This window comes from Cetorhinus maximus, chromosome 3 (genome assembly GCF_964194155.1).
Source record: "Cetorhinus maximus chromosome 3, sCetMax3.hap1.1, whole genome shotgun sequence".
NCBI lineage: Eukaryota > Metazoa > Chordata > Chondrichthyes > Lamniformes > Cetorhinidae > Cetorhinus > Cetorhinus maximus.
This window is the reverse complement of record NC_135881.1, coordinates 39,200,978-39,224,118: the sequence shown is the minus strand read 5'-3', so window position 1 is coordinate 39,224,118 and position 23,141 is coordinate 39,200,978. Positions and strand designations below refer to the sequence as shown.

General features: G+C 39.3%; 1 protein-coding gene across 7 annotated transcripts in view; it reads right to left on the bottom strand.

Moving 5' to 3' along the window:
• Positions 1 to 23,141, bottom strand: part of pard3aa (par-3 family cell polarity regulator alpha, a) — an 815,271-nt gene that overhangs the window by 195,190 nt on the left and 596,940 nt on the right. For 5 of the 7 annotated variants that reach the window (XM_078537538.1, XM_078537552.1, XM_078537556.1 and 2 more), the window contains exons 17-18: positions 15,451 to 15,599; positions 10,693 to 10,740 (exon numbers count right to left, since the gene is read on the bottom strand). In XM_078537538.1, coding sequence (XP_078393664.1) covers positions 10,693 to 10,740; positions 15,451 to 15,599 — 197 coding nt within the window. The remainder of the gene's footprint in view (positions 1 to 10,692; positions 10,741 to 15,450; positions 15,600 to 23,141) is intronic. The other 2 variants (XM_078537545.1, XM_078537549.1) reach the window with 2 other exon arrangements.

The window sequence follows — 23,141 nt, the reverse complement described above, 5'->3', positions numbered from 1 at the left end:
AAAAGATCATCTCTAATTCTTCTAAACTCCTGAGAATATAGGTCTCGTCTACTCAATTTCTCCTCAAAGGACAATCCCTTCATCCCAGGAACCTTTGTTGCCCTCCTTCCAGGGCAAGTATGTACTTCTTTAGGTTAGGAGGCCAACGCTATACATTCCCCCAAATTAAATAGTGGGGATGAGGGATCAAATGTGAGAAAGATGTGATAAATTAAAGAGAGAAGACAAGGCAAGGTAACAATAAGGGAAATGATAATCAGGGTGTGGCAGGAAGGGACAGAGCATACAAACTTAAGAGTGAGCCAGCAGATAAGGTTAGAGGTTGTGAAAATAGTAAAAGGACAGAACTAAAGGCTATTTAAATGCCTGTTAGCATTCATAACAAAATAGACGAATTGAGAGTGCAAATTTAAAAAAAATATGTACGACCTGATAGCCATTACAGAGACACAGCTGCAAGATGACAATGACCGGGACCTGAATGTCAAGGGCACATGACATTTCAGAAGGACAGGAAGCTAGGAAAAGGTGGAGGGGTAGCTCTGTTAATTATGAATGGCATTAGTACAGAGATAGGAAGTCTCTGGTAGGAGTAGTTTATAGGCCCCCCTCACAGTAACCACACTGTAGGATGGGGTATACAGGAAGAAATAACGGGGGCTTGTGACAAAGGTATGGTAATAATCATGGGTGATTTTAACCTCCATATAGATTAGACAAATCAGATAAGATAGGTCCATGAAGTGTTTTTGGGACAGTTTCTGAAGAGCAGCATGTTCTACAGCCAACCAGAGAGCAGGCTATTCTAGATCTGGTAATGTGCAATGAGGCAGAATTAATTAATTACCTCATAGTACCATTCTACCCCTTGGTAGCAGTGATCAGAACATGATTGAATTTCGCATTCAGTTTGAGGGAGAGAAGAGTGGGTCTAATACTCATGTTTTAAACTTAAATAAGGGCAATTATGAGGGCAAGAAAACAGAGCTGACTAAAGTAAACTGGGGCGGAACTTATCAGCTCCGTTTTGGCGGGGGCAGGGCTATAAAATGCGATGAGCCATTCAAACGTCCAGTGACTTTGGCGGGACTGTAGAATGATGCTGGTGTAAAATTCTGTCCTGGGAAATTAGGTTAAGGGATGCAGCGCCAGACATTTAAGGAGATTTTTCATAACACTTAGCAAAAATACATTCCAGTGAGAAAGAAAGGCTCCAGGAGATGAATGCACCATTTGTGGCTAACTAAGGAAGTTAAATATAGTATCAAACTTTTTAAAAAGCGTACAATTCCGCAAAGATTAGTGTCAGGTTTGAAGATTGGACAGAATATAAAAAAAGCAAAAGATGACTAAAAGAATAATAAAGAGGAAGAAATTAAAGTGCGAGAGAAAGCTAGCTAGAAATATAGAAACAGACAGTAAGAATTTCTACAAGTATTTAAAAAAAGGAAAAGAGTAAGTAAAGTGAGCATTGGTCCTCTAGAGAGTGAGTTGGGGAATTAATCATGTAAAATAAGGAAATGGCTGATGAATTGAACAGATATTTTGTATCTGTCTTCACCGTAGAAAATAAAAATAACATTCCAGAAATAATTGTGATTCATGGGGTGAAAGGGAGGGAGGAACTTATTACAATCACCAGAGAAAGAGTACTGAGAAAATTATTAGAACTAAAGGCTGACAAATCACAAGGTCCCGATGGACTTCATCCTTGGGTCTTAAAAGAAGTGGCTGCTGAGATAGTAGATGCATTGGTTTTACTTTTCCAAAATTCCCTAGATTCTGGAACAGTCTCATTAGATTGGAAAATAGCGAATGTAGCTCCTCTATTCAAGAAAGGAGGGAACAGAAAGCTGGAAACATCTGTCATAGGAAAAACATAGGCCTTAGGAGCAGGAGCCAGAGTGGGCCATTCAGCTGGTTGACCCTGCCCCGTCATTCAATAAGATCACATCTGATCTGATTGTTGTCTCAACTCCACTTTACCGTCTGCCCCTAGCCCCCCAATAACCCTTGACTCCCTTAGCTATTAAAAACCTGTCTAACTCCGTCTTCAAATAAATTCAATGACCCAGCCTCCACTGCTTTCTGGGGAAGAGAATTCCACATACTAATGACCCTTTGAGAGAAAAATTTCTTCTCATCTCCATCTTAAACATCTTGTTCTTATACTGTATCCCCTGGTTCTAGTCTCTTGCACAAGTGGAAACATCCTCCTGGTATCTACCCCATCAAATTCCCTCACGATCTTACATGTTTCAATAAGATCACCTCTCATTCTTCTAAACTCGTTGCAAAACACTGAGGTAGAGAGAGATCTGGTGTCCCTGCTACATGAATCACAAATTGTTAGTATGTAGGTTCATCAAGTGATTAGGAAGGCAAATGGAATGTTGTCATTGATTGCATGGGCAATGGGATATAAAAGTAGGGACATTTTGCTGCAGTTGTACAGGGCATTGGTGAGATCACATCTGTACAGTTTTGGTTTCCTTAAAGGACATAATTACATTAGAAGCAGTTCTGAGAAGGTTCTCTCAAATGCTGATTCCTGGGATGAGGGGGGTTCTCTTATGAGGAAAGATTGGACAGGTTGGGCCTGTATCCATTGGAGTTGAGGAGAATGAGAGGTGATCTTATTGAAACATATAAGGTCCTGAAGGGACTTGACAGAATGGATGCGGAAAGGATGCTTCCCCCTGTGGGAGAGGCCAGAACTAGGGGGCACAGTTTAAAAATAAGGGTCTCCCATTTATGATAGAGATGAGAATTTTTTTCTCTCAGAGGGTCATGAGTCTGTGGAACTCCCTTCCACAAAATGGTGGAGGCAGGGTCATTGAATATGTTAAAAGCAGAGGTAGATTGAATTTCTTGTTAGTCAAGAATCTAAGGAGGAGGAGGAGGAGGCAGGATTGTGACATTGAGGCCCCAATCAGATCAGCTACGAATTTTATTGAATGGCAAAACAGGCTCATGGGGTAGAATGACCCACACCTGCTCCTAATTCGCATGTTCGTAAGTTGTCTCCTTCTTCGCCTTTAAGATCGCTCTTAACAACACCTGTCTCCACTCTTCCTTCAGAGCATCTGCTGGTGAAACCCTCATCCATGTTTTGTCACCTCTAGACTTGACTGTTCCAATGCTCCCTCGTCAGCTTTAAAGTATTTTGCAACTCTAAAATCCTTGAAAACATAGTGCTACTATTTTGGCTGAGTGCACATGGAACTTGGAAGATATGAACAAAGTACTCGTTTTAAAATTGATCTAGAAAATCTGAGGTTTAGTCCAGTCTAAACAAGAGGTAAAGTTCTCTTATGTCTGGTAACTGGTGAGGGTTTTATTTTTCTAATCAATATTTTTAGTGCAAACAGTGAGGAGTGATGATATTGGGGAGGTATTACTAAATCTCTCAGTGTGAGGAAGGTGAATTAATCTCAGTCAAGAAACAGTCATTACCAGTGGCAGGGCTCAGCGATCAGGTCACTTGAACACCTTTAAGTTATTCAAATCATTTCCATCCCCTCGCAAAGAACTTAGTAATGTCTCAAAGCCAGTTCCCTCACTAGCACACAACTGAGCTTGCGATCTCAGTTTAGTTCCTTGTGACCATGCACACATGGCACAGACCTGCCACATTTCTTTGAATCGGTGGACTCCAGGAATGAGCAGTTATTGGATCTCAATCCATGAAACAGGATGAGGACAAAATAAAGAGTCTCTGCCTTCAAAAATACAAACATAAAGAACCCAAACGCCAAGATTTCAGAGGAATGGTTTGAATTTAGAGTTTAAGTCACGTCACATTAGATTGGAGGCTTTTGTTTGCAAATAAGATAAAAATCTATTGAAGGAAAAACAGTCAATTTGCACAAAAGCTTAAACTTTGCCTGGCTGCTTCATGCTCATGGCCCGCACAAGTCTTGAAGATTAAAATCATTTATCAAATGCTTAACTGTTACATTATGAAGCCACCGATCAGTACTTAAATAATGCTGTTGTGTAGCAGCAAAACTCTAAGCTTTCTTATTTTAACAACGTACATCATCTTACTGTGCAAGGAAAAAAAAATGTTTCATTTTACACAGCGTCAACAAATCATGGAAACTGATTGTTTCTAGTCTGCAGGTCTTGCCTGTGGTAGACAATGGTAGTTCGGGCTTCTGGCGTCACGTGCACAACAGATGTTAGGAAATTCCACAACTAGTATATATTTTTGAAACTTAGGGATAAACCACAATTCTATGCAAACAACTCTTCTCATGCAGTTGGCCAGATCTAAACCTAGCTAGCTTAAAAAAAAAAGACACCATCGTTGACTGCATTTAGAACGATCTAAGCAGACCCGCCACCCCGCCCCCCCACCATTTCAATCCTTACTACTCATTGCATTTGAAGACAGTAGATCTCACCTACTGCCTCATTTTATCCTCAATGTGTCACAGAACAAACCCACTATATAAAACCATGCAGCAATGTGACAGCCAATCTAGTGTGGCCATGACACCTGGATTTGTTTTCATGAAATGTTAAATGAACCATGTTCAAGTGCCACTGAGTTTGCTCTTTAACATTTTGTTGAAATGTAAGTAAAACAAAATTCAATCACTAAAAAAATAAACAAAACCTGTCAGGAGTTATTTTGAAAGACTGGCAATTTAAATACTAGAAATAAGTCCTTAAAACTGAGTATTTGACTCGCAAGTATAATTTTATTAACAGATGTGCATCGAATTTACATTGCTGCATCTCAATACTTGTATTAGAGAATGTCAATGATGGTTTAATTTAAAAAAAATAAATGTCCTGCCATGAGAATTTCTCACAGTGGATTATGCAAAACACTATTTTTACATGAAAATACTGAACAAATTGCTAATACATATGTTTCACCCTTCTTCTGTAACTGAATTTTAAAATCAAATATTTATTTTGGAGGACACAGGTGGCTTAGTGGTTAAGGCCATGGCTTTTAACCTCTGGCCATCCAAGTTCAAATATCTGAAGGGAGGAGGCCAGGATATATTTTTTTTAAAACAAAAGAATCTGTACACTCAGCCTTTCAAGGATGTAATCTTTTCAATTTATTGCTGATTTAGGATCGTGTGAGTTTCTTAGCAACAGACAATTTTGCACACCGAGATCTCAGGCTCCTGAACAACTCGAGATGGAAGCTTCCTTATTAACAAATGCAACTAATGGAAGATTCCTGCACTTGCTTCAGCTGTACCACTTTAGAAAGAGCTAGATGTTTTGCAATGTAAGATTATATATGAACGATTTTAAGTACTTTACATAAATAAATAATAAAATAGAAATGAATGATTTTTTTCAGATAGCTGATGATGTTAAATGTGGTTTCACTGAAGCCTATTTTAAAATGATGTCACTGAATGTCAGTAACACTGATACAGGTTTAAATACTAGAGTGACCACATAAAAGCTTCTAAGTGGTACTATAAATCTTCCTGTGCCTTTTATAAAACCTGTGTTGAATAAAAATGCATTGTCCCCACTGCCTTTAAAATATTCACCCTTTCATTTTAGTCATTTTTCTTCCGTCCATTATGCAATTCTCACTACAGCGATCACATTATCAGTGGTCGTGCTATTCAGAACAGTCTTACTCACAAAGATCACTGCTTGGCTTACTCTGAACGTGAAACCAGTTTGGTGTTGACAAGATCATTAATGAGTAAAGGTGAGCAGACAGTTGCACCTGTCACATTTAAACTAGAAAATTAAAACTTGTCTTTGTACAGCAGGATTTAAGAAAGCTGTCGGCAATGTGCAATGGTGAATAACAGTTGCCTAGTTAGAGTCAAACGATACCTAGTGAAACCACTGGTAATGTGCTTTACTAAGATTTCCTCTTCAAACTTTGTTTAAGTCAGGTTAAATCAAAGTCAATACTGTGGAAGCAGAAAAACCCATAATTTTTTTTGAGTATTCTAGTTTTCTTCCAAACTTGATTTATTTTCCAACACAGAAGTGTCCTTCAGCCTCGGGAGAGAGACTGAGCTGCAACTTATACATGGCGATCAGAAATGTTACTGTGTGTCAAAACAGAACATGCAAGAGAAATGTAATTAGATTTGGGCGGGGAGGAGGTATTGAGTGGAGTCCCACAAGAGTTGATAGTTGCAACTCTGTTGTTTCGAATGTGCATTAATGACTAGGATATCAAAAGTGAATACAAACATGTAAAGTTTGCTGAGGACACTAAAATAGACAGCAGCAGCGGAGATATCGGACTTAGAAGATTTGCAGAAGGATTTAGATCAGACAAATAACAACTGAACTTAATAACATAAATGTAAATATTACACATTAGATCAAAAAAATCTGCCATACACCTACACAGAATGGTTTTGAAAATCGGCCTTAGAAAGAGATCTGCAAGTAGGGTGGGCTATCATTATGAATTTCTAGGTAACCCAGTGAAACAGCTGAAAAGCTACACAGAATGCAGAGATATGCAGCTAGAGTGGCAAAGCACAAAGCTCTAGGGGTTATGATCTAATTTAGTAACATTCATGACAGATTAATCCAAATATTAACCACTCTAAAGATTTAAAACGATTCTTCCAAGCATCTGTTTTAGGTTTACTTTTCAATACTTTATATTCAAATGCTATTGTCCTACTTTCCTGTTTCAGTTTCAAACAATTTTCTAGGTTGATCTTATATGTCATTTTCATGTTTTATATACTTCAATGAGGCCCACTCCTTAACTGTTTTCTTCTTTGCCCACACATGGGTTTCCAATTCTGTACCAATGTGACACTGACAAATGCATGCATGCATTAGAGAATTTTCAGAGAGGAGCAACCCTGATCATGTGTGTAAAGGGGAAGGCATGACAATATGTTAGAGTATGGCAAGCTTTACAATCAAGAAAAGAAAGAGCAAATGGGAAAATCTCATCAAGTATATAAAATGTTAAAATAAGAAATATAGCATAAAACAATATTATTTCAAAGTTAGCAAGGAAAGGCAGAATCAGAATAGTTAAGCACAGGAGGAGCCATGCTCCCGTCATAGCCAGGTCCTCTGCGAGAGCAACTCAGCTATTCTCACTCCCCAGCTTTGTCCCTGTACCCCTGCAAACCTTTTTTCTTCAGATAATTATCCTATTTGCTTCGGAATCTGCCTCCACCAGACTCAGGAGTGCATTCCAGATCCTACCCAATTGCTTTGTAAAAAAGGTTTTTCCTCATGACACCTTTAGTTCTTTTGCCAGTCACCCTAAATCGGTGTAGTCTGCTTTTCCACCCTTCCTCCAAAGGGAAGTTTCTCCTGATCGATTCAGTCCAGACCCCTTATGATTTTTAGCACCTCCATCAAATCTCCTCTCAACCTTCTCTTCTCTAAGGAAGTCCTAGCTTCGCCAATTTATCCACGTTTGTCATCCTGGAACCATCCCCATTAATCTTTTCTGCGTGCTCTCCAATGCTTTCAGACCCTGCCTAAACTGTGGTGCCCAGAATTGGAAACAAAACTACATTTCAGATTAAATCAATGTTTCACAAATGTTCACTATAACTTTCTTGCTTTTGTATTCTATGTCTCTATTTATAAAGTATGCCTTATTAACTGCATTCTCAACCCCTATGCCACCTTCAACAACTTGTATACATGTACACAAAACCATCTGGTCCTGCGCCCCTCTTAAAATTGCATCATTTTACATTGCCTCTCCTCGTTCTTCTTTCCAGAATGTATCCCATCCCATATCAGGAAGGACGTAATAGCTCTGGAGAGAGTGCAAAGGAGGTTTACAAGAATGTTGCCAGGGTTAGAAAAGTGTAGCTACGGGGAGAGATTGGATAGGTTGGGGTTATTTTCCTTAGAACAAAGAAGGCTGAGAGGTGACTTGATTGAGGTGTACAAAATTATGAAGGGAATAGATAGAGTGGACAGGATAAAATTGTTTCCCTTGGTGGAGAATTCTCGAACCAGGGGACATAGATTCAAGATAAGTGGCAGAAGGTGTAGGGGGGAACATGAGGAAGAACTTTTTTATGCAGAGGGTAGTGGATGTCTGGAATTCGCTGCCCGAGTAGGTGGTAGAGGCAGAAACTCTAAACTCTTTTAAAAAAATACCTGGATCTGCACCTTAAGTGCTGTAAGCTGCAGGGCTATGGGCTGGGTGCAGGAAGGTGGGATTAGAAAGGGCACCTCTGTGTCCTTGGGCTGGCATGGACAAAATGGGCCGAGTGGCCTCATTCTGTGCTGTAACTTTTCTATGGTTCTATATCTCTGCATTAAATTTCATCTGCTACATGTCTGCCCATTCCACCAGCCTGTTTATGTCCTCTCAATTCCATCACTATATCCTCCTCAGGGTTCACAATACTGAGTTTTTTGTCAGTTGCAAACTTGGAAATTGAAAGAAGTAAAAAATGTATGTTAGTGAAAAGTGAATTTGCAACAGATATCAGGAAGAAATTTTTACTTAAAGAGCAACTATTGTTTGGATAAAACTGCCAAGCAAGGTAGCTGGAGCAAAAACATTTTGCTTCAAACAACATTTTGGCTGTTCAAAATGCAGCTGGGTGCTATGATGGCAGAGTACAAGGGTGATGAGTTTTCAGGGGGGGGCTGAAAATGGTGTTTGCTTCCCAGTTAATTTTAGCAGCTGCTAGATTGCCCCCTTCTCACACTATTCAAATTTAAACAATTTCACCTAATGCCTCTCATTGAAACCTTTATATCTAGATGTGCCTGTGACTACATGGGCCTACTGATATTTCCTCATCTGGGATTTTTCTTAAATCGAGGGATGCACTTCACGGGAAAATTACTACTCTGCTTCCACTCCACCCCAACAACTGAGGCAAATAACAAATCCTGCTACCAATCATTCCATACAGTCTCTCAATCGTAACTAACAAACATTTTCCCAAAGGGCAGAAAAACTAACATTATGCTGGAAATGTGGTATCTGTTCATGTAATTCAAATGGAAGACATAAAAAGCAAAAATATGTCTGAAAAAAACTTGAAACGAGAGAAAATGTTGGTAATAGGTTTAGGGGCAACTTTTTTTTTGGAATGGTTAAATATGGGTACTGCGGTGGCTCTGATGTGATCTGGGCTGGAATCTCTTTGTTTTAGTTTCGTTTATATACAGGATTTGGACACGAGCACAGAAAAATGTTGCTGATACCAGGCTAAAGGGAATCGCAGCAGAGGAAGAATGAAGGATGTTGAGGTCAGCAGAGTAGGCAGATCGACAGCGGGTGTACGGCAAAGCATAGAAATACGAAGTATTACATTTAAGATACTTAATGGGGTATAGGAGCAGAGATCACTAGGGCAGATACATAGATATTTCAGGGTGAGAGTTCAGGGGAAAAGGAGTCGTAAAAAAGAACTGGGATTCTGAATTCAAAAACGGAAATTATACTGAATGTATATCAGGCACTGGTTCACCCCAGTTGGGCCTCTGCATGCAGCTCTGGGAACCCCATTATAAGAAGGATATTAGAACCTCAGAAGACTTACAGTGGCGTGGAGACAGGTAAGACTGGAACGACATAGCATTTTGCAGCCCAATAAGTCTATGCCGAATATATACGCTCCACACAAGCCTCCTCTCAACCTACCACATTTCATCCTATCAACATGTTCTCATACTTCTCCTTCGTTGGGAATAAAGTATGAGGGAGAAAGTAGCTTTATTTTAAATTATGAACGTTTTTGAACGTTTGAATAGGAAAAGATTATTTTCACTTGCTGGCAATTGATAGCAAGGGAGCAGAGACTAAGGATTATCAATTGATAAAGAGAGGGTTAGCAGAACTTGGAATGCTTCACCACAATAGCTATTCAGGTAGACACTGTTATTTCAAAGAAAATTGACTAGTTAAGTATAACAGAAGCATGTTGAAGGATATAGGTCAAATGGAGGAAAACTTTAGAAACTTCATTTGCAAAGCCCAGGCCCAATGGGCTGAACAGCCTCCTTTGGAACTCTATTATTCTGGAGATTCTGGGCATTTCAAAACAGCTGTTATTCATTCTCATCCTGATAGGACCCAAATTATAGATTGCTTCAGAAATAAATGCTATACCTAAAAAAAAAGTTGGAATTGAGCAAGACCTCAACACTTTTACTCCAATTATTCTAATTAATGGAGATGAATTTCCTCAATACTTCCCCCACCTTTTTGCCTTAACTTTACCAGAAACCCTGCCTAAACCTGTAAACAATGTCTCTGCCAAACTTTTGCCAGCATTATACCCTGTATAAATTTACCTCCAGCTACACATGAGCAAATTAATACATTTTCAATAATAGTCTCATAGCTCAAGTATAATGCTCATTAATGATTTCATCTACCCAATTTATAATTGCCAATCCGCAGTTGAGTTTGCAACTTTGTTTTCTGTTTGACGGAAATGATCACCACATAAAAATATCTGACCAAAAATTCGCTTGACTTTTACAATCAATAACATACCTCATAGTTTCTCAAGAAATCTTATTTTTCCCTTGGCTATGATTTATTTGAAATGAGTGAAAACCAGCATGTGTGAATTAACTCATACTGCAGGCAGCAAGGGTGATAAACATACACAATGCACGACTCAGGGATTTTAATGACTGTTTGCTGTAGTCATGGTAACAATGTTCCTGCTACATCACTTAGGCTGCTACAGCAACTGGGTTGTTATTGACAATCCTTACCTGTGGTTATCTGTTCAGCCAAGGAATCAAGATTAGTCTCATCAGCTACTGCCAAAAGGTAAAAGGTCAAAAATTAATGAGGTTAGTATCCCCCATTCCACGTGCTTCATTCCAACCCACTCATTCCAAGTTAGAGATCTCAGTTGTTACAGGTCATGCAGATCATATCTCTTGACAAGCAGGCACACAGATTATAATTGCCATCCTTCAAAAATTTGTTCATTATCATGCATTATTTGTGAGGTGTTTTAAGCTTAATTTAAAAATCATTACCTTATTTAGTGTTAGAGCATTATTTCAAGCTAAAGCCATACACAGAACACACGGGTTTCTGTAGTTTTCACATTGATTGAGTTATAAATCAGCAGTCTATTATTTCACTATTCCAGCAGGGTAATAATAATTCAATGAAGAGACAAATCTAGAAAATGATTTTCAGCTTCCCATGGACCAAAGAAAATGAGAACTCTCAACAAGACTCCAATCATATTTCTTGTAAGCCCATAAATCCCACTTTTTAAAAAAAATAGGAGCCAGGTTAGAGTGTTACATCTTCTTAAAATATATTCTGCTTAACAATCTCACTGTGACCAGTTTATGCTTTGCAATTGTGTCACTGTATGATCAGCCTGTGCTGGACACCTATTATGTCTTTTTTCCTCAGTGCTGATAGGTACTTGAATCAACTGATTAATCAGTTGCTCATCCTCTCATCATTATCATCAGTAGTACTGATTTTAATTTCCTTGCTTTTTTTTTGGTATATACAGTCCTGAATCAGCACTGTGAGCAGAACATTGTTCAAGTGATTAAATTCCACTTAGGAGTTACTAAAAGCAGGGCTATCAACTAAAAGTCAAAGAGAGAGCACACATTTATATAGCAGCTTTCACATCCTTAGAATGTTCCAAAGTACTTTATAGCCAATTAAGTGCAGTGTAGTGAGTGTTCTAAAATAGGCAACTGCGACAGTCAATTTGCACGCAGCAAGATCCCATAAAAACCAATGTTAGAGAAATGAACAGAAAAACTGTTCTAGTGATATTAGTTGAGAGATGAAGGTTGGGCAGGGCACCAAGAGAATGCCTTTGTTCTGCTTTGAATAGTCCATGGGACATTTTACATCCAATTCAACAATGGTTTAATATCTCATCCAAAAGCCAACACTTTTGACAATGCAACACTGAACCATCAGACTCAAATCTCTAAAGTGACCGAGGCAACAGCATGAGCCAATGCCAACCATTATAACAAGCACTGATATCAAGATGAGCAACTGATTAATCAGTTTCTTCGAATGCCGATCAGAACTGAGCAGCAGTAAACATGGGGGATGAACTACATTGATAAGTGATCATTTGTGTAATTACCTGGATCAATTACTATAATCAAGTCTGACTCTACTGGTTTTGTCACATTATTTGACATAAAAACATACCAGTCTGATGAATTAAACTGTACAGCACATTGACAGAATCAAACTTATATTGAAGTACATCATCCTATACAGGATCCATTCTCAGATAACCAACAATGATCCTCTCAGCGCTTAGTGAAAGGAGTTATCCAAAGTTCTGCAGCACATGATTCAAAATATTAATAAATAAAATGCTTTGTTTGTATATATTAAAATTAGTGGTTCCAATATGCAAAATTTGATTCAAACACCCAACTCTATCAAGTTCCTAACCTCAGTGGTAGGAAGGGACTAGGCAGAGTTCATGCATCTATCCAAATGGGTATGAAGAGCCATCAACAAGCCACTCCTTTTACATTGCTTTAACCTGGTTGGCTCAAGGGCAGCATGGGTGAATGTCTGGGACTAGGTTTCTTTTAAGGGGTGAGTTGAATACATTATAGTGCATTATGTTAGCCCTTCAGAAAAAGACAAAATGTCGTCCCCTTTGAAAACACAAATTTGTAAAAATTAGCTATCTTACATTTACTCCTATAGTCAGGCCAATTTATTACCAAAGATTTTTATTTTTCTGCACTGCCTCTCCATGCTTTGAAGGAGTAACTCATGCTGCACCACATGGGTGGTCACAGTTAATAGGTCCAAGCAACCATACATGAGGTGGGACAGTGAGCAGATTATTGGACAGTTAGAGCTGGTACGCAGAAGATTATCTTCTCACCACCACAGATGCTAAACTTTGCATTTTCGTGCTGTCTTTCTCGCATTAGGCTTTCAGAGACAGATATTTGATTGCTTTCATTTCTGAACCTCAGCTGATCCAATCACGAGATAGATTTCGACAATTTTGTTTTGTTTAAACAATTTCTTAACAAAATGACTTGCTTAGCTCAATTTAGATACTTATCTTTCTGGTGATGCACTGCATTAAGGGTCTTGATCAACAGGTCAAATAAAAATACTATATTTATATATTCATATTTTTATAATGTTATGGTCTATGGTCTTGTGTTTGCGTTTCCCACCCTGAGATTCATTTGCACATTATATGACGGGATTTTTTCCAAGATGATCTCAGTTTCAAGAAATGGAGGTGGGCGGGGGGGTGGTCGGTGGTGGTAGTGGAAGCGAGTGGAATGAAATCAATATATGTTTTATCTTCTCTACTTCTTTTATTTAGGATTTGTCTGGTGTACTGAACTTAGTTCTCCCAGCCAGGTAGTATGCAGTTAAGCAGGCTGAATTAACGGACATTGAAACTCCAGCTAGAGACCAAGTAATATTGTTACAGCTTGGCTACTGTTACCTAAACTTGTCTTGCACTCATCGGGACAAACGCAAGAGTGCCAAATTTCAAATGATCACAACAATTAATACCTCAGGAGAAAAGGGATAGGGATTGGTTGGCAATTCGACTCTGACTGGTCGAGATGTTGCCTTGGAGAATGCAACAGGGATCTACAGGCTCCCCAAGCTGCCAGGTAATTCAAAAAAGGCACAAGGTTTGAACATATTCCGTTTGTTTGCAGAGAACAGGTCCCTACATATGAATGTATGTTGCTTCAGGCAAGCGTAAATGAGCCATTTTACGAGCTCAACTGATTATTTTAAATTGGTTGCTACTGTAGCTATTAGCAAGCTCAAGATTTTTCAGCATGTGCTGCTCAATTGCAGAATCACTTCTAACAGTGGATGTTTTGTTTTGGGTTTTGCAAGCACAGACTGGTTGAGTACGGTCTGCACTCTGCCTCTTACAAACGGCTGAAGGAACACGTTGTTCGATTCGATCAGCCAATCGTTATAATGTATGGCCTACGCACCTGGATCACATTGGCATTGAAATTCATACAAGATGTTGCTCAATTGTGTGTTAAGCTTTATTAGCAATGTTGTAAATAGAGTCCTAGCCATTTGCTCGCCTTGCAAGCTCGATGCAAAACTATAGCGCATCAAAGCTATCTTGCAGGACAATGGCTTCCTGATCAGATCATTGTTCACTGTATATCGCGCAAACTTGCAAATGGGCCAAAGCTCATTACTTTCGGACCTACCTCAAATTACCCAGGAAAGGCAAAGTATCTCAAATATATGAACAGGTTAACTGAGCCGTTTCATGCTGCTACGATGCAGTGGTGACGCGAGTAGTATTTTTCGTTAACGGGATGCTGCTGTCAGTTCAAAAAAATGTTCTTCCAATCAACAATTGAGCAATGTCATGTGTGAATTTCAGTGCCAGTGCGATGCCAAGTACATAGGCCTTATGGTCCACGGATTGGCTGATTGAATAAAATAATATATTCCTCCAGTTTTTCGTCGGAGGCAGATTACAGACCTACTCAACCGGCCTGCACTTGCAAAACCCAAAACATCTTCTGTTAGAAATGATTCCATGATTGATTAGGCAGCACTTGTTGAACAATCCTGATTGCACCAATAGCTACATTAACAACCAATTTGATATAATCAGTTGAGCACATAACGTGGCTCATTTATGCTTGCAAGAAGTTATACACTTTCAGGGGACCTCCAGGGACCCGTCCTCTGCAAACAAAAGGAATGTGTTCAAGCCTTGCACCTTTTTTGAATTACCCAGCAGCTTGGGGAGCCTGTAGTTCCTCGTTGCTTTCTCTATGGCTAAGCCTCAGCCAATCAGAGTCAACTCACCAACCAATCAGCACCCTTTTCTCCTGTAATACAAATTGCGTGATCATTTGTAATTTGGCATTCTTGCATTTGCCCTGATGAGTGCTAGATGAAAAGCTTTGGAAACATGTCGCTCTTTGGCAATATTCAAATTTTATACTGCGAGGCAACTGTTATCCAAACTGTTCTCTAACTTAATTAGCAGAATAAATAGATTAAAGGCAGGGCCCTCCTTATGTGTCCAATGTGAGATATTTGACATTTAGCATGTGTGTTCAGTCATTGTCAATGATGGACTTGTACAATTCTAAGGAAACAAAAAAGAAAATCTATCCTCACCCGGCCTGGTGGCTGCAAGATCATGTAACTAATAACAAATTGGCATGTGTGTCTAGGTATTATGTCATTGCCAATAAAGAAAATATAGGACTTGGTTAACAAGAGGAGATTGCTTATGGACAATTCCACTGAACCAACAGAAACCTATTTGAACCCTGCTTACTGGGCTGCAATAAGAAGTTCAAAATGGGCATTTTTAAAATAATTTTGTACTCATGATTAAGAAACCATGTCATTTACTAACTGGTACATAAACCTGATGCTCAAAAGAATGGCAGTAGGAACACCCAAAATGATCTGAAGTTCCAGCTATAAAAAGACAAAATAGCTATGTAGGTATAAAACACAGCGAGTTCTACCTAAATCCATGCTTTTAGATTTTCGTGTTTTAACAAAGTCCAGCTGAGTGGCATCTCCAAACTGTTTGGTACGTTTTTCAGACATGCTCTGACGTCCGAATCCCTCTCGCTGGAAGGCAATGGCAGGATCGACATCTGGACTTAAAACACTAAAGAAACAGAAAAGCACAATTCTTTAGATATATATATATATATAAAAAGGACTATAAACAAAGAATTAAAGAAACAGTACGGTAATTCTTGACAGCAGCTGTAGGGAGGTCATTGTTGAGTGGCATTGTCTTCATTGACAAAAGGCTCCAAAACAACTTGCATGTTTTTATAACATACTTGCTCAATACGTTGACTAAGAAAGACACAAGGTATGGATTGCTGCTTATCAAAATCTACGCTTCGAGTGAACCAGATTTAATAGACAAACTGCTGTCCTTAAACAGCACAAACTAGTGTTGAAAATGTCACTTTCACTCTTGGCAGGAAAAGTGGCTTGCTGTGTTTGAACTCGTGTGTGATTACTTGTGATGTCAATCAAAGAATACCCTGTCACTGCATGTTAAATAAAGTTGTCTTGTAAAATACAATGCGGTTTTTATGTGATGCTGACCCTTTGTAAAAAGAAATTCTGCTCAAGTATAAACTCGCAGTGAATCACCACATAACAAACATTCAATAACTGTGGAAAAATGGCTACATTTATACACCATATAAGGAATCCCACAAACATGAATTACAAACTCCATTTTTGTGTATGGTTAGATGCTGAGGGAGGAAGATTTGTAGAGATAGAGAGATGTACACAGAGATCTGAAAAGAGAGAGACACATACATTAATAGAAGGGGGAGAAAAGAAAGTCACAGTTATCCTTCTTTAGAGGACACACATTTTTGGTTTATTTATTCATGGGATGTGTACATTACTAATGGCCCTTGGAAAGGTTGTGGTAAGCCACCTTTGCGAATCACTGCAGTCCATTTGGTGTAGATATAACACACTGCTATTAGGGAGTTCCAGGAATTTGACCCAGCGACAGTGAAGGAACATTGGTATAGTTCCAAGTCAGAATGGTATGTGACTTGAAGGGGAACTTGCAGATGGTGGTGTTCCGAAATGGCTGCTGCCCTTGTTCTTCTAGGTGGTAGAGGTCATAGGTTTGGAAGGTACTGCTGAATAAGGCTTGGTAAGTTGCTTCAGTGCATCTTATAGATGGTACACACTGCAACTACTGTGCGCCTTTGGTGGAGGACTAAATGCTTAATGTAGTGGACAGGGTGCCAATCAAGCAGGCTCTTTTGTCCTCTATGGACAACCTGGATGGTGTCAAGTTTCTAGAGTGTTGTTAGAGCTGCATTGATCCAGGCAAATGGACAGGATTTTATCCTGACTTGTTCCTTGTAAATGATGGACAGGTTGTGGGGAGTCATGAGGCGAGTTACTCACCACATTAATTCCCAGCCTCTGACTATTCATGTGGCCACAGTACTTATATGGCTGTTCCAGTTAGGTTTATTGTCAATGATGAGCCCCAGGATGTTGATGGGGAATGTAACAGTGGTCATACTGTTGAACCTAAAGGGGAGATGGTCATTCCCAGGCACTTGTGTGGCTCGAATGTTACTTGCCACTTATCAGCCTGAGCCTGAATGTCATCCAGGTCTTGTTGCATGGATGCACAGACTGCATCAGTATTTGAGAAGTTGCGAATGGTACTGAACATTGTGCGATAATCAGCAAACATCCCCATTTCTGATCTTATGTTGGAGGGAAAATCACTGATAAAGCAGCTGAAGATAGTTGGATCTAGTACACTACTTGCAATGACGTCCTGGGGCTATTATGATTGAATTACAAAAACCATAGTCATCTCTCTTTGTGTTTGGTATGACTCAAACCAGTGGAGAGTTTCCCCGATTCCCATTGACTTCAATTTTGCTAGGGCTCTTTAATGCCACAATTGGTCAAATGTTTGCTTGATACTGCATTGGGTGGGTTATTAGAGAAAGGCAGCATGTCAAGGTTGAATAGTGGAGCTGGAATGATATTCTGGAGAGCTGCTTAGTTACATTGGTGATCACCAAGAATTTATACAGAAAATTGAGTTTGAAAGGACAGAATTTGGTTGATTGCACATGCACTGTGGAGAGTGGGTTTTATATTCGTATTAGCAACTGATTGAAAATTGTATAAAATTCTCCACATTCAAGTGATATCATAAACTCCCATTCTATAATCACAAGAAACAGGAGGTGCTTCATGCAGCCACCATTCCCTTCATTACAAAACTTCACATATTATGGAAGGAGATTCCTATACAGAATATCTGTTTCCAGCCTAAATATTAGTTACAATTCTAATACATAAAACATAGTATTAAGGGGCAAGTGACAGATAAATGCACCAAAATATCCATTTATTCCTAAGAATTATAGAGCTGTTAAGCAGAATATGCTTCCCTGTTAAATGACACTGCAAGCTGAGGGTGGAAAATATAAAAGTGAAAATGATTATTGTTTCACGATTAACATAACAGATGTGCAGTGGAAAATATGCTTTTGATAATATGCACTAAACAGGTTCATCCTTAAGGCTGAGACTGGATTTGCATCCATTCCTTTACAAACAGCACAGCAGAAACCACACTCGAACATCGGTTGCAAACTCTTCAAGCAATCAGCAGTTAGCCTGCTACTGAGCAAAGGATTTATTCCAGGCGTTTACTGTCGATAACAAGAGATACCTAGGAATGATTGCAACATAATAAGCTAATCAATGACCCTGGGCATAAACGAGTTCTTAACGGTCACAAAAGTTACAAAAAAAATCTTAGCTATTATTTCACCAATTTTCTCTTGTATCCTGAGACACTAAGGTGCTGGCAGCATTTTGGAAACTTGAAAAAGTGACCATTCTTCCAGTGCTTTAAATGGCGAGAGCTGGCAGGCAACCTCACTGTGGAGAGTATCACAAATGAACAGCAATCCAACAATTCACATGCATGCAACTTCCAACAGAAGATACTGGATACTAATCAGGAACAACAATGGTTGTTTAGGCTTGGGGGGTTGTTGGGTTGGAGGGTGGCGGGGGTGGGGACAAGGTTCAGCATATTAATTATTCCCCATCACCTTTGTTTCAAATGATATTATGTATGTTCTTATTCTGAATTGATTCTACATCATATTAATGTGGCCGACATTCTTGATGAACAATACCATCCCTTCCACAGGTCAAATTTTTTTTTTTTTTAATTCATTCATGGGATGTGGGCTTCGCTGGCTGGGCCAGCATTTATTGCCCATCCGTAATTGCCCTTGAGAAGGTAAGCTGTCTTCTTGAACTGCTGCAGTCCATGTGGTGTAGGTACACCCACAGCGCTGTTAGGAAGGGAGTTCCAGAATTTTGACCTAGCGACAGTGAAGGAACGGCGATATATTTCCAAGTCAGGATGGTGAGTGACTTGGAGGGGAACTTCCAGGCAGTGGTGCTCCCATCTATCTGCTGCCCTTGTCCTTGGTCGTGGGTTTGGAAGGTGCTGCCTAAGGAGCCTTGGTGAATTCCTGTAGTACATCTTGTAAATGACAAGTTTAGCAAGAAATCTTGCTGATACTTGCTTAGAAAACCTATGACCAGCATGAATTATATACAATTTACATTCTGTAAACAGATTGCACATGCGGTAAATAGTTTTAAGATTAATTTCAATGATACTCAAGAAGAATCATAATTTTAGATAGGCAAATTATATGTAACAAAGTAAATACCACTCAAATTTGGGATTAGTTTCACCCACGTCACCACTGAACTACCAAGTTAAAAATTGCCAATTATGCCAGGTAATGGGCTCATACTTCTATTAACTTATTTCTGAGCATCTTTACTTGCAGTTATATAGGAGCCTGTAGCTTGGCCTCTAAGGTTTTTTTTAAAAATCCTCAACATTCTAGAAATGTTTGCTTAATTATTTGCCACTCAGAATCTTAGAATACTCCTCTGCAGTTGATAAAACTAGTTGGTAAGATGAAGGGTTAAATATGAAGGTCAACAAATGACGACCAAGTTAAACTATGAATTAGCGGTGTTTTTTTGAATGTGGGCGGCTTGAATTTTTTTTGGAAGGAAAGCTTTCAACATTATTAATATAAAATCAGACACTAGGAAAGAGCAGAGCTTTATTTTTAACTGAAGCTGCATTATCATAGAATGATTGCGGGACAGATGGAGGCCATTTGGCCCATTGAGTCTGTGTCAGCACTCTACAAGAGCAGCACAGCTCATCCTACTCCACTGCCATTTCCCCATTGCACCTTCAATTTCTTTCTCTTCAGGTGTTAATCCAAGGCTAGCATCTCCCCTCTACCCCTTCTCGGGTAGTGTAATTCAGATCCTAACCACTCGCTGCAGAAAAAAAGCTTATCCTCATGTCGCCGTTTGGTACTTTTGCCAATCACCTTATATCAGTGTCCTCTGGTTCTCCAACCTTCTACTAATGCGAACACTTTCTCTCAGTCTATCCAGATCTCTCATACTTTTGAACACTTCTATCAAGTCTGCTCTCAACCATCTCTTTTCTGAGAACACCACCAGTTTCTCCAATTTATCCACATAATTGAAGTTCTTCATCCCTGGAACCATATTTGTATATCTTTGCTGCAGCCTCTCCAACGTCTTCACATCCTTCCTAATGTGCGGTGCCCAGAATCTAACACAATACTCCAGCTGAGGCTGAACCAGTGTTTTATAAAGGTTCAGCATAACTTCCTTGTTCTTATACTCTGTGCCTCTATTTATACTGCTCAGAACTCCATGTGCCTTTTTAACCTCTTTCTCAACCTGCTCTGCCACCTTCAATAATTTGTGCACATATACCCCCTGGTTTCTGTTCCTGCACCTTCTTCAGGATTGTGCTCTTTATTTTATATTGCCTTTCCTTGCTCTTCCTACCAAAATGTACCACTTCACACTTCATTTACCACATGTCTACCCATTCCACCAGCCTGTTTACATCCTCTTGATGTCTATCACTATGTTTTCCCTGGAGCAGAGGAGATTCAGGGGGGGCATGATTGCGGTGTATAAAATTATGAGGGGCATAGATAGGGTAGACAGGAAGGAACTTTTCCCCTTGGTGGAGGGATCGATAACCAGGGGGCATAGATTTAAGGTAGGGGGCAGGAGGTTTAGAGAGGATGTGAGGAAGAATTTTTTCACCCAGAGGGTGTTGGGAATCTGGAACTCACTGCCTGAATGGGTGGTAGAGGTAGAAACCATCATAACATTTAAGTAGTATTTGGATGTGAGCTTGCGATGCCATGGCACACAAGGCCATGGGCTTAGTGCTGGAAAATGGGATTAGAATAGTTAGGTACTTGTTTGACTGGCGCAGACTCAAGGCTGAAGGGCCTTTGTCTGTGCTGTAGACCCTCTATGACTCTATGACCTCTACGTTCCTCATACCTCCACGTTTTAACCCCTTGCATCCTCTTGACGTGTTCAAATGTAATTAATCCTCAGTTTCATTCATTAATTGCAAAATAATTCTGAACAAGGACCTACTGTTAACTTCTAAAGGCTTCCATCTGTTCTTCAAATTCAGAACAGCTGTCACTCTTGCTTATATAACCTTTTGCCCAAATTCACATGATTATACCCACATTTGGTGGCAAAATCCCACCACTTACCTTCATTTCAGCATCATCATCTCCTCCATTAATAGCAGGAAATTAAAATCAACAGTAGTTTTCCTCTGAATCCTTAGCACAACATTAGGCTTTTAGCAGACTTTAGACTGACCTGCACTTTGAACTCTCTGATAAACAATTCAAACAAATGCCATAGATCTCCAAACCCAGCTCTATAAAGAGATCTGTGTAATACTGACCAACACACACCAGATGATTCCAAATTCAGCGCCCAATCTGCTTAGAGCTAACTCATCTCAGCCTGTGCAGTAGTTGAAACACTTCAATTGACCTCAATTCTAGGCTAAGAAAGGGGAAATATCTGCTACAGATCATGTTCCTGATCACTATCCAGCTACATGTGCTGTAAAAATATGCATGTATAGTGGCAGATGAAGACCGCATCAGCCTAAAACAAGATGTTCTCCATGACCAAATAGTCTACTGACACTCGTTGTCTGGGCTGATACACAAAGAAGTGTATGTGAGGCACCTGAAGACTGCTGCCAGAATTAGTACCTTCAAGAGAAAAGGAGGGGAGAAACAACCACCAACTGATGCATTTCTTGAACACTGCATAATAGAATTAGAAGTTTACAAGAATACAAGCCAGGCTCATAAGGAAATGTTCCATGAATTTGACTGGAATTAACAAAACTAAATATGTTAACAGATTATAGTTAATTCAGACTCAAAGAGATCCAAAAGAAACTCTTGATGCTCACTTTTTCTTGCTCACTATAATTTTGCAATGGTATCTGTGAGCTTACACAATATCAGTAATGTTTGCTTCACATTCAGATTTACAGGAATTCAGGCTGCGCTCAAGCTGCAATCTAAGGTTTTGTCAAGTCTTAGGATGTGAAGCTTATTTATTCTTTAGTGAGTTGACATGCCTCTGTGAATGCAGCAGAGCTGAAGAGTTTCAAAAATCATTCCCAAATCAACAATACAAGCATACTGCCTATAATGAGATCTGTCGGTACTGACACACTTAAGCAGAAGATCAAGCTTTTTTAACTCAAAGAAAGAAAAAAATGTTTTCCTATTACATAGAAGGCTCTTGAGAAATATAAATAAGTCCAAACTGTCCGAAACCTTTCATCTTTTTTCATTAATTTAAGATGCAGCTTGTGCATTATAACATGTTGACTATTACAGCAATATTTTTAATCAGGCATCAATATTTCCCCCATTTGTACAAATACTACCTGGTCAACTCAAATGGCCATGCTACACAAATTCTAGGCACCAAAGAATGCTAGCAACATTGCACCATAATTGATTAATGCATTAAAAAGCGAATGTGCCTTTTGCTCATTTACATTACCAATGAATGGAGCTTTATCTGAACTCCAGAGCTTTGAATTCTTCATAGCCAATGAGTTTGATGAGAAAAGCTTTTCTTTTTTGGTGCAGTGTATGAAAGTATTGTGGATGAAATAAAATGAATGATATTAAGAGTCAATGGTATTATTCAGGCTCCAGGTGAGCATTCTAGGTAGTCTTGATGTTTATCCATCTTCTCTCACAATACATTCCCTTGTCCACTCCATTGCAGATCCTAACAGGCCTCTTTGGCTGAAAGTAGGCAACAGTTTTAAACCAAGTGCTATGAGTTGAAAGCAACTAGATGACAACCCTGATGCAGATTATCCCTCACCTGCTGGGTTACAGTGCAACAAATCAAGAAGTCAGCAGAGTGGGAGGGGGGGGGGGGGGGGGGGGGGGTGTACGGGGGCACCTACCTAGTGTGCCATTGTGTCACACCAGTGCATTACAGTATGCTATGTTGGCACAAGCTACTAGGCTTTAATATGCACTTTAGAAATATTAATATATTTTAAAAAAATTAATAATTCTTATAAAATTGTGCAAATAAGTCATAATATTAGTACATATTTGCTCAAGGGCATGTCCAAAGGGAAATTAACTAATCTGTGCCATAGACATTTCATGATATACATCTCAATTGCTTACATATTTGTTTGGAAAACTAAGTGGATATGGTTACA